The sequence below is a fragment of the Trachurus trachurus genome, assembly GCF_905171665.1.
Source record: "Trachurus trachurus genome assembly, chromosome: 1".
Lineage (NCBI taxonomy): Eukaryota > Metazoa > Chordata > Actinopteri > Carangiformes > Carangidae > Trachurus > Trachurus trachurus.
The window spans coordinates 14,939,622-14,955,426 of record NC_139891.1 but is presented as its reverse complement, the minus strand read 5'-3'; the positions used below and the strand labels follow the sequence as shown (position 1 = coordinate 14,955,426).

The following is a 15,805-nucleotide window of genomic DNA, read 5'->3' as shown; positions in this document are numbered from 1 at the left end:
AGCTTTGGCAGGGCAGCTCTCATGTACACAGTTGCCCATAAAGTTTGAATAATTTTGTTTTCAGACCCTTTTTTATTCCTATTATAATGTTTAATTGTGGTTTAATTTTCACAGTGATATGTCTGAAAGAGTTTGATCAATACAGTTTTGAGAAGATATACACTTATATATCAAGAATAAATCACATTGTCACAATCATTTCATGAGAAGAGGCAATATATATATATATTATTCCAACTTAATTGGCAACAGTTTATGTAGAATACAATGGAAACAAGTTTGGCAGCACAGACAGGATTTGAATGAGTCACACATGATTCACTTGTTGCTGTCTTCAGGTGTCACCAAAGTTGATGTTGTACAAAATTGAATGATAGGTGCTGCTACAACTTACTGTGCTTTGCCCACACACATGCACACGGCAGCCGGCCTCAGTGTGTGTTAACAGTGTAATTGTGTAGTAATGGTGGGTGTAGTAGAATATGTACTCCAGCCGCTATTTCGACATTCCAGGAATATCTCCCACAGCTCATTCCTTAGCCAAGGTCCTCCCCCTCTCTCTCTCCACACACACATGCACGCACGCGCGCACACACACACACACACACGGTGCCCTTGTGAAACATAGCAACATATTCATGTTTCCTAAACCAAAACTCTCTCTCCATCTCACAGTGACGTCACAACACCTCAGTATTTTCATGGTGATACAAAGTGAACTCTGCATGTGAAACAGTCGGATCAATCCACAAACATCAACGTGTCGGGGAAAGTCGGAAAAAAAATAATTTTCCAAGATAAGATAGTTCAGAACTGGATTCTTTATATCTTTTGGGAGTTACATGAATCACCATAAAGGGAGGGGTAAGAAGAGAATGGAGCACCCAGAGAGAAAACATACTAAAATAATAATGATGTCCACAACCTAATGCATCTGCCTCCAAGTAACTTACCACAAGTTCCTGTGAGCTGCAGTTCTACTAGAAGTGCAGTCGGGGATATCACATTTCATTGACTTATTTGCATCATTTATAATTCCATTATTTTGTTTTGCAAATGAGCTGTTTGCTTCCAAAGAAGAGCGTATGGATCTGAGTCTGAACGTGTTTAATATAATGTGTCTGATATGACTTGTACAGCACTTTGGTCAACAATGGTTGTTTTTAAACGTGCTATATAAATAAACTTGAACTGAACTGAACTGAAGAGTGCGGAGACTGTGGATACAGACAAATCTACAGTTTTACACTTGGACACGCTCTGTTTACTGCAATACTCAGGCATCAAGCTAAAGAAACATTCTGACTTTTCACTATCAGTTTAGATGCAGCATCAGTAGATTCAGTGAAAAATACTGCTGGGCTTTTATCTTCGATTTTCTAAACATGTGGCCCACAGGAGAGTAACTTCACATATTTTACTCACATGTCTATACATACTGAAATAGTTTTCCATTAAAAAGATGTCTACCTACAGTAACACACTTTGAATAAATGAGAGTCAGAATGTTTGTTTTTCCCCTTTCTGTGTCTGTACTGAGTTGCAATGGGGAGCTAATATAAGACAAAGAGGAAATCCTATTATAACAACCAATACCCTTTTGATTTGTTTAACTCAAGTGCTGAGTCCACATAATGTCGTCAAATAAACTAGGATATATTTTGACACAGGTGGGCTGTGGAGTTTTTGTCATCTTTTACACTGAAAATGCATGAAGAAGTATCTCTCAGTGTGTAGTGTGAATTTAAGTTTATAAACAGTATATAAACATTTATAACAGACTATGATTTAGTTTTGAGAACTTAATAATTTCCCCAACAATAATGGCTTATGTGCGCCCATATGTGGAGCCACATCATACATGACAGTATATTAAAACTGGTGTTAAAACCAGTGTAAATTCAAATGATAATCACTTATTGTATATGTATACTATTAATATTACTACTACTAGTTCTACTACCATTACTTTTTCATAGTCTTTTCTTTACTTATATTTTTTGTTTGCACCTTTTAGTTTAAGAAAAACCAAATGTTGACCCTATGTCCTGTACATTGCAGTTACCATAATCATAATTTTAATCATAGTAATAAACTCTGTGAAAAACAATATGGGAAGAGTTTCTGTGTGTGAGTGTGGCAGCAGCTGGGGAGAGATCTGCCTCCCCCTCATCTGGGAAACAAAGCTTCACCCTGTAGTTTACTGCAGTGAACTCCCTGTGTTTACTCACATGTGGTCTCACATGAGTAAAATGATTGAAGTCATCCCCACTGTGTGGTGTGACTGAAGTTTCATGACATTGTCTCATCTATAAAAGTTAATAGAAAAACTGCTCTTTCCTCTGGAGATTTGCACTGTCATCAGATGTTAGCTGCCTTTGTTAATTCTTCCTGTCCATTTCCTCTTCCTTTCATTCATTCTACCTTACACACACACACACACACACAGAGAGAGAGAGAGAGAGAGAGAGAGAGAGAGAGAGAGAGAGAGAGCAAACTGGTTTAGAAGGAAAAGAAGGATGGAGAAATGGATGAGGGGTGACGGAAAAAGACACACACACACACACACACACACACACACACACACACACACACACACACACACACCCACACACACACACACACACACACACACACACACACACACACACACACGCACCATCTCAACATTATGGCTCCTCCCCCTTCAGTGCACACGTCTAATTTCAAACATCACACCACTGCTGTGGCCCCGCCCTCCTGTCAGCCTCATAGAAAATGGTCAGATGTGACTCAGGCCCCATAATATTTGGCTGGCACTCGCCTTTTACGCACGGCCGCCTCGTGGTTCTGCTGTCTGTCCACCCCATCTGAACCAGACCCTGTTACGCACAGATCCTGCGTTGAACTCTCCCTCTCCTCCAGACCTGCGCTCACACCAGGGTGGCTTTTACTCAGGTCAAATAAGGACAAATAAAGAGGACAGGACATGTTTGGGATGTGGAGGGGACTTGCCGGACTGTCCACATGTTGCTGTGTGCTGATGCTGATTCATTGTTCGCCTAAAGCAGGTAAGAAATGAAACCTCCCGGCAAGTACCGTCCCTACCGCACAGGGATGCTGCAGCGTCTCGAAGTTAGTGCGGCTCATTTATTGTGATATAGTGCATAAGAATATCAAGTTCAATCCATGTATACTTGTTCATCCCTTGTGCTCACTGGGAATTACTGATTGCACTTGCTATTATTTTTTTTTGCTAGTCGTCCTATATGTTACACATTTAAATGTGTCCACCAGGCTATTGCGCTCGCAATGACCAGAGGACAGAGCTGCTCCGAGTGTGTTCACTCTAAATTCGGCTACAGGTCCTTCCGTAAACTAATGTGACTGTAATAACCACGATAGGGTAAATGTATAATCAAATAAGATCGTTGATAACTTCACAGTTTACAATTTTAACATATGAATGGAATTCACGCACCGCGCTTTGATTGGTTCCGTGTCGCTTTTAGAAAACAGCCGATCAGCCAATCATGTTCGCCGCGTCGCCGGCCGGTGTCAGGTTTCAGACACAGAGCGCGGCGGTTGTCAACGACAAAGGGTGCGGCTTCAACACCACCGCCGTTTTGGCATCCTCTCTGCAGCACGCTCAGTGTGGTGCGGGAAATTCTGCATTTCCCAATTTCATTAGTAGCTGCCCTAAATTTGTAATACTAACTGTAATACTCACAACAGTCTCTCTCTCTCTCTCTCTCTCTCTCTCTCTCTCTCTCTCTCTCTCTCTGTGTGTGTGTGTGTGTGTGTAGTACATCCTCCCTTTGGCAACTTAACCACTGGACAGTAATACAGTATACCACCACACATACAGTAGCTGGGACGTCATGCCACAGAAAATAGCCTCTGAGGATTATACTTGTATGGAGTAAATGGATTAATGGACATTTCTGTGTATATTTACATACTACATCACATATTTGCCACATGAAAGCAAAAAAAGCCAATATTCCCCTTTGACTTTAAGCACATTTTAAACATGCTTTACAGGAAGAATGAGGGTGGGAGAGGATAAAAAGAAAACCACACACTGTCTCTCTGTATATGGTTGTACTATACTTAGTCAGGACTAACCACTGCTACAGGAGAATGTTTTGCTCATAGAGTATGGAAATTAAGAATAACATGAAGCAAAAAGAAACCAGCTACCTACCTAAATTAGTCATTTATTTTGATTGTGAATCCACAGTTGGAGAAGGGGTGAACCTAATGCCCCTTAAGGTCAACAATGTGCTGAGAATTAACCTGGCTGCTGCCCCATTCTGCTAGCTGCTCCAGTAATCCCACAGTAATCTCTGCTCTCCCCCCGGGAGTTTTTTAGATTAAAACTTGAGTTTTTCCAGTTTCTGGTGCTCACTTCGAGTCATCAGATCTACTTCATGTGAGAGTGGGTGTTCTGTGTTAGAGGGAAATAACCACATTCTTTCCGTCTCTTCATTTCAAGATCTTGCTCTGGTTTGTTTAATGTATTCACTTTGTGTTTAACATACTCCAGCAATGAGGCATAGACATGCACTGCTGGAGAGGAGTTTAAAAAAAAAAAAAGCCCTGTATTTTTTTCCTGGACTTGAACTGTGGTGACTCACAAAGACAGACACAGTGGAGTTTCATCCATCAATGCTGCATCGCTCACACATTTGAACACTAGATAGTCAAACATATACGTATACTTGCAGGTAAGAAAGTGAAAACCACAGAGGAAATGTGCAGCAGTTTCATTTGTCTGCAAATGTAAACCTCATCCTCAAGTCTGAAGTCTGCTCTAACTGTCTAGGCCCAATGATTTGGTTAGAAAGGTCCTTGGCATGTGGGAATCAAACTGAATTTGGCCACATTACAGCAGAATTATTTTATTTCCCAGCAGCCACTTTGAACTCAGTACTGAACCAGCACAAACCTGGATCCAAAGCAGAAGTCAGTGCTGTTTGGTCCCCATGATACTCAACATCTGAGTTATTTATTAACTGCTGGAGGTTTGGTTGAGTCAATAAACACACCTCTTCTCGCTTTATGAAGGTTTGTGGGATGTGTGGATTCCATGTGTGTGCCATAAAAAGACAGGAAGGCATTGTTTGTGAACAAAGTCACATGTCACTACAAAGGATGATTGTTGTCCTGTGAGCACTGTGATGACGACTTGTCTAAATTCTTGTGACTATCTGCTATTCATTCGGCCAGTGCCTGCTCTCAAACAAGTATCACTCTTACATACAACAAACATAGTAATGAATCTTAGCAGTGTGTCTGGTGCGTGTTTGAGGTAATATTCAAATGACCTTACATGGTGCTGTTTGGACTGCACCGTTTTCTAATTTGTCAGGTTCAAGTGTGTGTATAAATAGCATCTGAGAGATTCTGTTTCTCTGCAGAAGCAACGGATGTACTGCACACACAGTTTGCCATCTACAGTACCTGCAGTTTGTGGTTTAGTACCACATGGTCTCTTTCTCTGTTCAAACTAGGTTGCAATGATGATTGTGATGATGTTTGACCTTGGCTTTCACAACCTGTGCCAGACATTTGCAAGTTTTTTTTAGATGTGAAAAAACAGTATTATAGTGGCCAATGTGACCCCATTCGAGCACAACCAAAAAATAGTAAATAAAAGTGCTAAATTGGATCACTAAAGTAACCTATTTGCTTACGCTTGTTGTCCTGAAAATGAAGTAGATGTAGATATTTGGGGCTTTTCAATACCTCACCAAAGATATCTTCTTCAATAGCCAAGCTAAACCTGTACTTTTTTCCACAGAACTGACTGCAAAGAATTCAAAAACTCCTCCTTACAGTATTCCTGGGAGGCTCATGACCCATATGTGGAAGCGGTAGGGAAGATTAGCAGTGGAAAATGAAAACATCCGTATAGTTTATAGTTCCCATCCTCAGAGACGGGGTCGGGAGTTTGAAGGTCAGGAAGTGCAAGTGTTTGACCTACTTTTGGTTCTTCTTTGTTGTACTATGTACGTGGAAAATCTTGAAAAGGTAAAATGAGTTAGAGTTGAAGAGAAACTATTTCTCATTTAATTGTTAACTTGCCGCAGCATATCTTTAGGAACAGATGGACGGTGCTTTGGAAACTCTATTCCTGGAACCCCTGTTGGCTGCCCGCCCCGTCTTCCCCGGCATGTGTGGGAGCATTTATGTGTGTTTCATGGTTTCCCTGAAAGTGTGGGTCTATGTACACAAGATGAGCTTCTAAAGAACAGAAAAAGTTTCCCAAGAAATCAGTGAACTCTCACTACAACTTAATGTCCACAAGAATGAGCAAAGATGAGAAACTTCTCAACTTCTCTTTTTGTTTTCATGGCGAGAGATACAGTAACTCTTAGTGGAAAATATTAAGAAATCATCCTCTCCTTCTTTTACAATCTCCTAAACTTTCATTTTGTTGTAATTGATCAGATCGGCACTTACTCGCTCTCTCTTTTAGCTGTCATCACTCAGACTTCCTTGTCTATACAGTCTCCGCCTCTGAGAGCCGGTCACTGATGCTGATGCTCTTATGAGGAATGTCACCCTGGGACCAATCAGCAACTGGTGGTGTGATTGTTCAACTCCTCCCACGCTATTGTCTTAAAGTGGTAGTCTGAACTGTCCCCAGCCTCCAGGTCACAGGGGAGACAGACGGTGCAGAGGTGATGAAGGATCAGACGCATACTCGCTCAGGAGTGCGAAGGCTCTGTGTTAGTTTCACATGTTCCTCGATGCCGATACCCTCTTTGCTTCGACTGGCATGTTCACTGAGGCGTGATCGTCTCAGGGGCGAGACCTCAGAGCTCAAAATAAACCAGGGTTAATTTAAGGTCGCACAACTTCAAACTCAAACTGAGTAGTGAAGCACTTGCCACCTGTATGACAGTAAGAGGTGTGTGAGCCCCGTCCCATACCTGAAACGTGTCACACCAGTGAGTAACAGGGATGCTTTGGTTCATCTTGTTCTTTTTCATTCCAGTCACACTGGTTGAGAACATTAGCAGATAACAAAACACACACACACACACACACACACACACACACACACACACACACACACACACACACACACACACACACACACAAAATTGGTCAAGGAAATGAACATTTAATGATACTAGGCCAATGAGCAGCAGCTGCATTATTAATTTAAATTGATAATTTTGTACATTTAAAGGTGTTTTATGTTATTGCCCATTTTATTTCAGTTTTTTAACGTTTTGATTTTTCTCTTTCTCATTATTTGTTTTTCAATTATGAACTTGTGGGTGCATGTGTGTGTCATCGGTCAATATAAAAAAAACTTGTGGGAACCTTTTTTTGTTCCCACCAGAGAGAACCTCCTTCTGTCAAAGATTTGTCAAAAATCCTATTATGTCATGTCTTGGGAACCACACAGTGTCGTTATCTTACTAATTTGGTAATTCCCCTGAGTTAAGCAAAGACTAAAAAAGGTGTGGTTTTCACTGTTGTCACTTTCAGTGGAATTTCAGTGGCCTTCAGGGTTTGTTTTGTCCTGTCTGTAATTTTCAGCTAAATATTAACCTTCCAGGTTATTTGTTCTTATTGGTGACACAAGCTCACGAACTGAGAGGTGGTCACAAGCCGCACAATGTAAACTGAGCAGTAAATGGTGATAAGAACAGCTCTTGTGATGTGAAATGTAAATGAAGGTGTGAGTTTTTTCTCATGTCACACTGAATACACTCTTGTGTTTGTCATTCACAGATGCAGCATATACATGCAGCTCCACCCAGTTTAAATGCGGAAATGGGAGATGTGTGACCCAAAGGTGGATTTGTGATGGAACGGACGATTGTGGTGATGGAACTGATGAACTGCCTGCAACATGCGGTACATTATTTTATCACTGAGGACCTCTGACTGTAGGGGATTAGGCTCCAACTAATGTGTATATTCATTGTGTTTAAATTGACAGTTATACTCTTGCTTAATCAAAATAATTTCTGCAAAATGTCAGAAAGTAGTGGAAAACACTCTCAACAACCATTCAAAAAAACAAATATATTCAGTTTATCATAATGTGATAATGCAACTAGCATATTGTTTTGTAGTTTTGCTTCATAATGGAAATCAAATGTTAATTGACTGATAAACTGATTAGATGTGATAAAATCACAGACAAATTAGCAAAACTACTCTGGAACAGTAGCTTTCCGAGGTTAATGATTCTTCATTTTTATATACTGGGCTGCTGGCAAGCCTTATCTCTGTGTTCCTATGTACATGAAATCACTTGACTCATGCTTCCTGTCTCTTTCCTCAGCAACCAAAACGTGTCGGGAGACAGAGTACAACTGTGGCCCTCCCACGAACCAGTGCATACCAAAAAGCTGGCACTGTGACGGCAAAGCTGAGTGCAACAATGGGGCTGATGAGAAGAACTGCAGTACGTTTTACACATTTCTTCACGTCATCAGTTACAGTGAACAATTTATACACAACAATAAGAACAGGATATACAGCATTATATTGTATTATAAGACAAATACAAAGAGGTTTAAACTGTTCATCCTAATATTTGGGAAAAGATGTAACTCTGATTTTACATTTCGAGATAAAGTGTCCTACAGAAATCAATTTTGTTCAAGTTAAGATAAAATAAACTTTATTGGTTTATACTGGTTTTGACAATAAATCACACCTCTCTTTTCTCCCACTGAATGACCATAGCGGCCAAGGAGTGCAAAACTGGAGAATTTCGTTGTGCCAATGGCCAGTGCATATCCAGCACCTTCGTCTGTGACGACGACAGTGACTGCTCAGATGGCTCAGATGAGGCTTCATGCTCCAAACCCAAATGCAGCGCTCTGTCCTTCCAGTGCAACAACTCAGTGTGTGTGCCGGCCCTGTGGCGCTGCGATGGAGACCCGGACTGCGCCGACGGGTCCGATGAGTGGCCACAGACCTGTGCAGGAGAGAAGCCAGGCAAAAAGCCTGCAACTTGCTCCAGCAACGAGTTTCAGTGTGCTGATGGGGAGTGCATCCACAGCAGCTGGAGGTGTGATGAAGGAAAAGACTGTGGGGATGGATCAGACGAGGTTAATTGCAGTGAGTTGGTTTTCTTAGGATTTTTTTGTTGCTGTTGTTCCATCCATCTTCTCTTCTGCAAACCTGTTCTCCTCTAATAAATCTTCTGACTCATTCACTCTGGGTTCTTTTTATATAAACCCCAGCCTGACAGATGTAGCCTATTCACGTTTGAGCATACATAATCACCTGTTGTCCTGCAGAGCCAGCTGCACACACTCAGTATCATCAATACTGACACCACATCCACAATAAATAATTTTCTTCTCACTCTTCCCATTACTCTCCCTTTCTCTCTCCGTCCTTTTCTTGACTAATTTATCTTCTTTTTGTAGGTCGTCCTAGTTGTCGTCCAGATGAATTCCAGTGCATTGACGGCACTTGTATCCATGGCAGCCTCCAGTGTGACAATAAGGCTGACTGCAGAGACCTCAGTGATGAGATTGGCTGTCACATAGGTAACTCTTCACCCTCACATTTTAATGCTGAAGCTAATATGTCATAAAGCACGTCTTAAGGCCCGTGGTCTTCATGTCTTTGCGCGGCAGTTTCATATCATTAGATCACAAATAAATCCATACTCCTATGTTCTCCCACACAGAGAATGTATGTGAAGGTCCGACCAAGTTCAAATGTGGCAGCGGGGAGTGTATCAGCATGGCAAAGGTGTGTGACGTGCAGAAAGACTGCAGGGACTCGTCAGATGAACCTGATGAGTGTGGTAAGTAGAGTGTTATTTAACTGTCCAACTAAGAGCCAAAAATCTTCAGATTGGGATGTATATCAGGTTGTGTATAAGGTCAGCTCTACTGCTGCTCAGAGAGGAAAACCACATCACAGAGTGGAAAAGATGATTGGACCAGTTAAAGCCAAGCTACTGGCCTAGATAGTTTGTGGTTTGAATGAGTGAGTTCAATTCAGTTTGAGCTACCATTAGGAAAATGGTTGTCATGAATACTATGTGAAAAGCTCGGTGTATCTGCGTCTCCACAGGGAAAAACGAATGTTTTACCGACAATGGTGGCTGCTCCCACGTCTGCAATGATCTGAAGCTTGGCTACAACTGCTCCTGCCCTGCTGGATTCAGCCTGGCGATGAACAAGAGAACATGTGAAGGTGAGAGGGGGGAGTCATTTGACATTTAGTCTCAGTCTATTTTAGAAATAGGCCTTGATCAGTTTTGGGTCATGGACATATTTTTCAGGAACACCTCATTAGATACATGACTTTGTAGGAAAAGGTCCCAGTTTTCTAACTGCTTGACTTTGTATAACTCCACTTTCAGACATTGATGAATGCGCTGATCCGGACATTTGCAGTCAGGTCTGCATCAACCTGCCGGGAACTTACAAATGTGACTGCAAGAGTGGCTATGAGATCGACACCGTGACCAAGTCATGCAAGGCTGTATCAGGTACTGTTAGGAAGAAAACCTGTCTCTGCTAAATATTTACTTTGAAGAGAGAAAAGTTACAGACTCTGTGACCTCTTGAGATGTGAAGTCCTGTCTGAACACCCTTCTCTTCTGGCTCCCGTCCTCCAGGCTCCATACCCACCCTGTACTTCACCAACAAACATGAGGTGAGGAAGATGACAGTGGACAGGAGTGAGTACGTCCCTGTGATCCCACAGCTGAAGAGTGCTTTGGCTCTGGACATGGATATGCCAAACAAGATGATCTTCTGGTCTGACCTGTCTCTGAAGAAAATCTTCAGGTTAGAAAAACTTTCTGTGTGGGGAGTACTTTGTGGCATCTTTCTTTTAGACTTGTGCTGCAACACAAATCCTGTGTCTGTAATTCTGCACTGCCTTCATCTAGATGCCAGATAGATATAGATTACTCTGTTGGGAGTGACAGACTGTGATGTATACTGGGCTGGAGATTAAGCAATATCTCTCTTAAGTGAATCTCTTCACTCTTGTCTCCTTCCTGACAGCTGCAAGATCGACGTGGCCGGCGACTCCTCTCAACACACCGTAGTGATTGATAGTGGGATCGAGACCCCAGAGGGCATGGCGGTCGATTGGGTCCATGGCAACATTTACTGGACTGACAGGACTTTAAAGACTATCTCCGTGGCAACAACAGATGGCAGCAAGAGAAAGACCCTCATCGCAGAAAACCTGGACAAGCCGAGAGCCATCGTGGTAGACCCCGTAAGCAAGTAAGAGAAAGATTTTGTCAAGTTGCAGATGTGGAACAGATGTCTCAACTTTGATAACTCAATTTTTCTTCTTGATTATTCACAGTGTTATTTGTGACTACAGTGTTTTATTGATTGTTTTGTGTTTGTGTTTGTGTTGTGTTTAGCTATATGTACTGGACAGACTGGGGTGAGGAGGCTAAGATAGAGAGGAGTGGGCTGAATGGGGCAGATCGTGTTGCCTTGGTGACAGACAACATTTTGTGGCCCAATGGCCTCACCCTAGGTAAGCAGAAATGTATAAATGCATTCAGTGGAACCCAGTAATTTCAATTCAAACTGTATAATGAACACATATTAACCACACATTAGCCATATTAACCAGTCAAATCTCTCTGTGTCTCTTACCGGGCAGACATGGTCAACCAACGCCTGTACTGGGTGGACTCTAAGATGCACACGCTCTCCAGCATCGACGTGAATGGAGGAACACGACACAGTCTCATTTACAACGTAGAGAAGCTCGCTCACCCCATCTCTCTGACCGTCTTTGAGGTTAGTGATGAGCTAAATTTATCACTGCTTTGTCACTGCGGATTGAAGGTATTTTGGGTACTGCCGTGACAAGAATGTGAAAATGAAATGTCTCTTTACCCTAACCCTAACACGTAATCATAATGTGAATTTCTGTTAAATGTACCTCAGCATTGTTTTTTAATAATCCAGTTCATATGCAATCATTATCTGGCTGAATGCTTTACAGTGTAAAGCTAGAGCTTTAACTGCTGTGTGTAGCCTACACTATAATCCTTATAATATTAGATCAGTGACAATAAGTCTTAATCAGCGTTAAGAATGAATTCTGTGTGTGTTTGAGCAACTCCTACAGGAATTGCCTCGAAGTTCCTCAAGTTGCATCTCTTTCCTTTTAAACAGGAAAAGGTATTTTGGACAGACATGGAAAATCGCGCTGTTTTCAGCGCCAACCGTCTGACAGGAAAGGATATCACCGAGCTGGCAAAAGACCTGAACCAGCCAGAGGACATCATAGTGTACCACAACCTCAAACAGAACAACGGTAGGCTAGACACATGATCAGATCAGGGAGTTATCATATCAAAAAACAAACTCTGGAGGATAATGTTTTCTATAGCTTATTGTATCCACTTTTCTCTCATTTAGGTACCAACTGGTGCAGGGAGAGAAACAGCATAAATGGAGGTTGCGAGTTTCTTTGCCTCCCTGCCCCGCGCATCAATGAGCACTCTCCTAAATACACCTGTGCCTGTCCTGATGACAAGACCATGGGAGCTGACATGAGGAAATGTGTGACAGGTAAATGTTCCCTCCTCAAAGCTTTATAACAATAAACTGAAAATCACCACGGAATCGCTACAATGACTATAAAATGTTCTTCCAGCGAGCTCAGCTGCTCCTCCTGTGGAAGACAAAATGAGTACACCACTCCCACCCAAAGCTTCACCCAAGCCCACAACATCCAGGCAACCTGCCTCTACCACAACTACAACCACCACCACCAGAGCTACCAAAAACCTGACACCTACCTCATCCACCCAGGCCACACAGAGCACGCACCAGCCTGCCGCCACTGGTCAAGGTAGGCCTACAGAAACTCACTTTCTACTGTGCCCTGACATAGGCTATTAATGTTGCGAAAGGAGTGTAAACATTTAGGAAAATAACATTTGCTAAGAGTTAATTGAAAAAATAATAACTCTTCCGTGTATCTGCAGTAAATATTAAGCCATAGGCCTACAGCTAGCAGTCAGCGTAGCTTAGCATCAGGGAAAACTCAGTCCAAAAGAAACAAAGTCCACCTTCTAGAATTTCTAAAGCTCATCAGTGAACACAAATTACCTCATTTATTTTATCCACTAATTAAAATGTAAAATCAACGTTGTGTTTTTGAAGGGAAAGTGACTCTAGTGAGACATATTTCTTGTTTGGGCACAACGGCATTGTGGAGTCTCTGCTCACAGCTTGCTAAACTAAGCTGACTGTCCACAGTAGAATTTACCACACAAAAAACAAGAGTGGTTTTGATCCTCTGATCTAACATTGAGGAATTACACCAAGTAGGCTAAACAGTGTGTCCTTTTCTTTTTCAGGTAACAGATTGGCAGCAGTGCCTGCAGAAGCTCCGTCATCCCACCCTGCTGCTCTGTACATCGTGTTGCCCATAAGTAAGTTCAGCACCTCAGCTCTCCTGTCAAACACTCTTGAGCACAAGCCTGTCCTGTGTAATCAACTACAATCTTTAATTGACCTTCAACTCTTCTCCTGCTCTGCAGTGCTCATCTCCCTGCTGGTGTTTGGTGCTGTGTTGCTATGGAGACACTGGCGCCTGAAGAACACTAACACCATCCACTTCGACAATCCAGTGTACCAGAAAACCACAGAGGACGAGGTACACATCTGCAGGACCAGCTCTGACGGCTACGTTTATCCTCAGGTATCCTCATTTCATTTCTGCCACTTGACCATTTATCATTAGATGTTGCCTCTGAAAATAATAAATGGTGTTCTTTCACAGTTTTGCTTACTCACTGTTACTTTTTTTCTTACAGAGGCAAATGCTGAGTATGGACGACATGGATATTGCCTGAACCAAAAAATGAAGGAGACACTAGCTTTATTTAAAGTAATTTTCCCCCCTGATGCAAACATGAAGCAACAAATGCCATTTTTCCTGCTGCTGCTACTCAACAGCCCCTTCCTTCACCCAGTGACCTCATTTTGTGGCTTATGTTTCTGACCTCAGCACTGTGCCGTCCAAGTCTGAAAAAAGCCTGAAAGAAGAAAAAAAAAAAGATCTTAGAGAGTTATTTAGAAAGAAACGTATGACAAAATGGAGCATAACTACAGGAAGCCATTTAGTCGAACCACAAAATGATTTCAAAGTGAAGGACTAATGTATGGTCTCAGAATATCATGTTGAGGCTAGGTTAAAACAGTCTAGCTCAGCATACTGTTATTTAAGAAGCTAGAGATGTCTTTCTTTGCCACCAACACATCACCTCAGTGTGTTGGGTACCAAAATACACATAAATCACAATCTTTGTCCAGTGAGTTTAACTTGAAAAGCCTGACCTATATTGTCTTAACATGCATGTGTGCCTTCCATCCACACTGTGGTGGTTTCATGAAGTTTATGGGATGTGCGTACAGTAAATGCCTTTCTGACCCCAGTACCTTCCAAACCAGTCCCTGTGGTAGGCTAGGTAATGCCATAGTGCTATACCCCCAGGCAGTGAGGGCCTCCATTACAATATACTGTGGCCTTCTCTTCGCCTGGATACGGCTTTGCACATTTTGTTGGCTCCCATATCAAAGGCATATGTCTACTCTATCACTCCTTATGATATCTCTTAAACGTAAACCACATTTAAATCAGTGCGCTTATGTTACAGATGTTTATATTGTGAATGGTGAAGCTGCTGAGTTTTCTGAAGTCAACCAAAATGAAGAAAATGTTTTTTAAATGAAGATAGTTGAAGTAAAAGATGATTGTATTGTAAATCGTAACACTGTAAATAATTTCTGTAAATATTTTGTAAAACACTCTTAAGTTAATTCTGGTGTTTCCTTTTTACATCTGAAAATGTTAATCAAAAATATTGTAAATATGTATGATTCTTTTATTTATTTATGAGAAAAGGTTTTTGGTTGTTGTCATCTGGCTGTAAATACATACCGTACATATTAATTGTGTTTGTTCCATCTAGGCCAGTTTAACCTTTACATTGTACAGCCCTTATTTAACTTATGTTCAGTAAAACCTTCGGACACCTGCTCACTTTGGTGTGTACGACATCCTGTACGAGCCCCCTGCTGCAGGGCTGTGATTATATGTTTGACTGTGCACTATATGTTACTGAAAAATGCTGAAGAAACTCTCTTTGTTCCTCACACCACTTCTTTCTCAGTGTTAAATCAAATAATTTATTTTGCTACTGCCTTTCTCTTGCTATGTACAGTCTACAGAGGACGATGTTCTCTGTCACGGCTACTTGGATGTACAGAACTTTAGGATTTATGCACAGCAGCTCCATATATATTGCTTTGTTAATTTTTGGCCTTGTTGGTCTTTTTTTAATAAAAGAAGAAAAACATATTTGCCTGTTTCTTACATTGATGTCGGTCAGTTTGCATCTGTGCAGACTAAAAAGAAAACAACATCCGATGGTCTAAGTCTCAGTTATGCATTTCTTGTACAGCAGCTAAAGTCTCATCCAATCCAATCCTGATTATTAGATTAGAGCATGAGATTCAAACTGATTTTAGATATTGATGTTGTTACTGCGCTCTCCACTGGCAAACCCAATTAAGACAGTGCACAATGAATGTCTGAAACCTGTTTATTCTTTTGTTGCCTAGAAACCACTGTCCCAGTAGGCTATCCATCTACAATACAATACAAACTTGCACACAGAGTCCACAAGCGTTTTAACTAATCATAATCAGACTCTTGTCCTTCCTCGGCCTTTTGTCTAAAAAGCTGATTTTTCATTCTTGAGTGTTCTTCATATCTCCCAAAAATTAGTCCCTTTAACATGAGTTCAACAGAAGTCATGTGATAAGGA

At 41.5% G+C, this 15,805-nt stretch overlaps 1 protein-coding gene across 1 annotated transcript; it reads left to right on the top strand.

Moving 5' to 3' along the window:
• Positions 1 to 2,802: 2,802 nt before the first annotated feature.
• On the top strand, positions 2,803 to 15,334 carry ldlrb (low density lipoprotein receptor b). The gene is made up of 18 exons (XM_083984564.1): positions 2,803 to 3,050; positions 7,735 to 7,860; positions 8,294 to 8,416; positions 8,701 to 9,078; positions 9,393 to 9,515; positions 9,659 to 9,778; positions 10,051 to 10,173; positions 10,343 to 10,471; positions 10,601 to 10,772; positions 10,995 to 11,222; positions 11,369 to 11,487; positions 11,617 to 11,756; positions 12,138 to 12,279; positions 12,384 to 12,536; positions 12,622 to 12,819; positions 13,331 to 13,405; positions 13,514 to 13,674; positions 13,790 to 15,334. Exons 1-18 carry the CDS (start codon positions 2,969 to 2,971, stop codon positions 13,826 to 13,828), a joined length of 2,631 nt encoding a protein of 876 aa, XP_083840690.1. The 5' UTR covers positions 2,803 to 2,968; the 3' UTR covers positions 13,829 to 15,334.
• Positions 15,335 to 15,805: the final 471 nt, after the last annotated feature.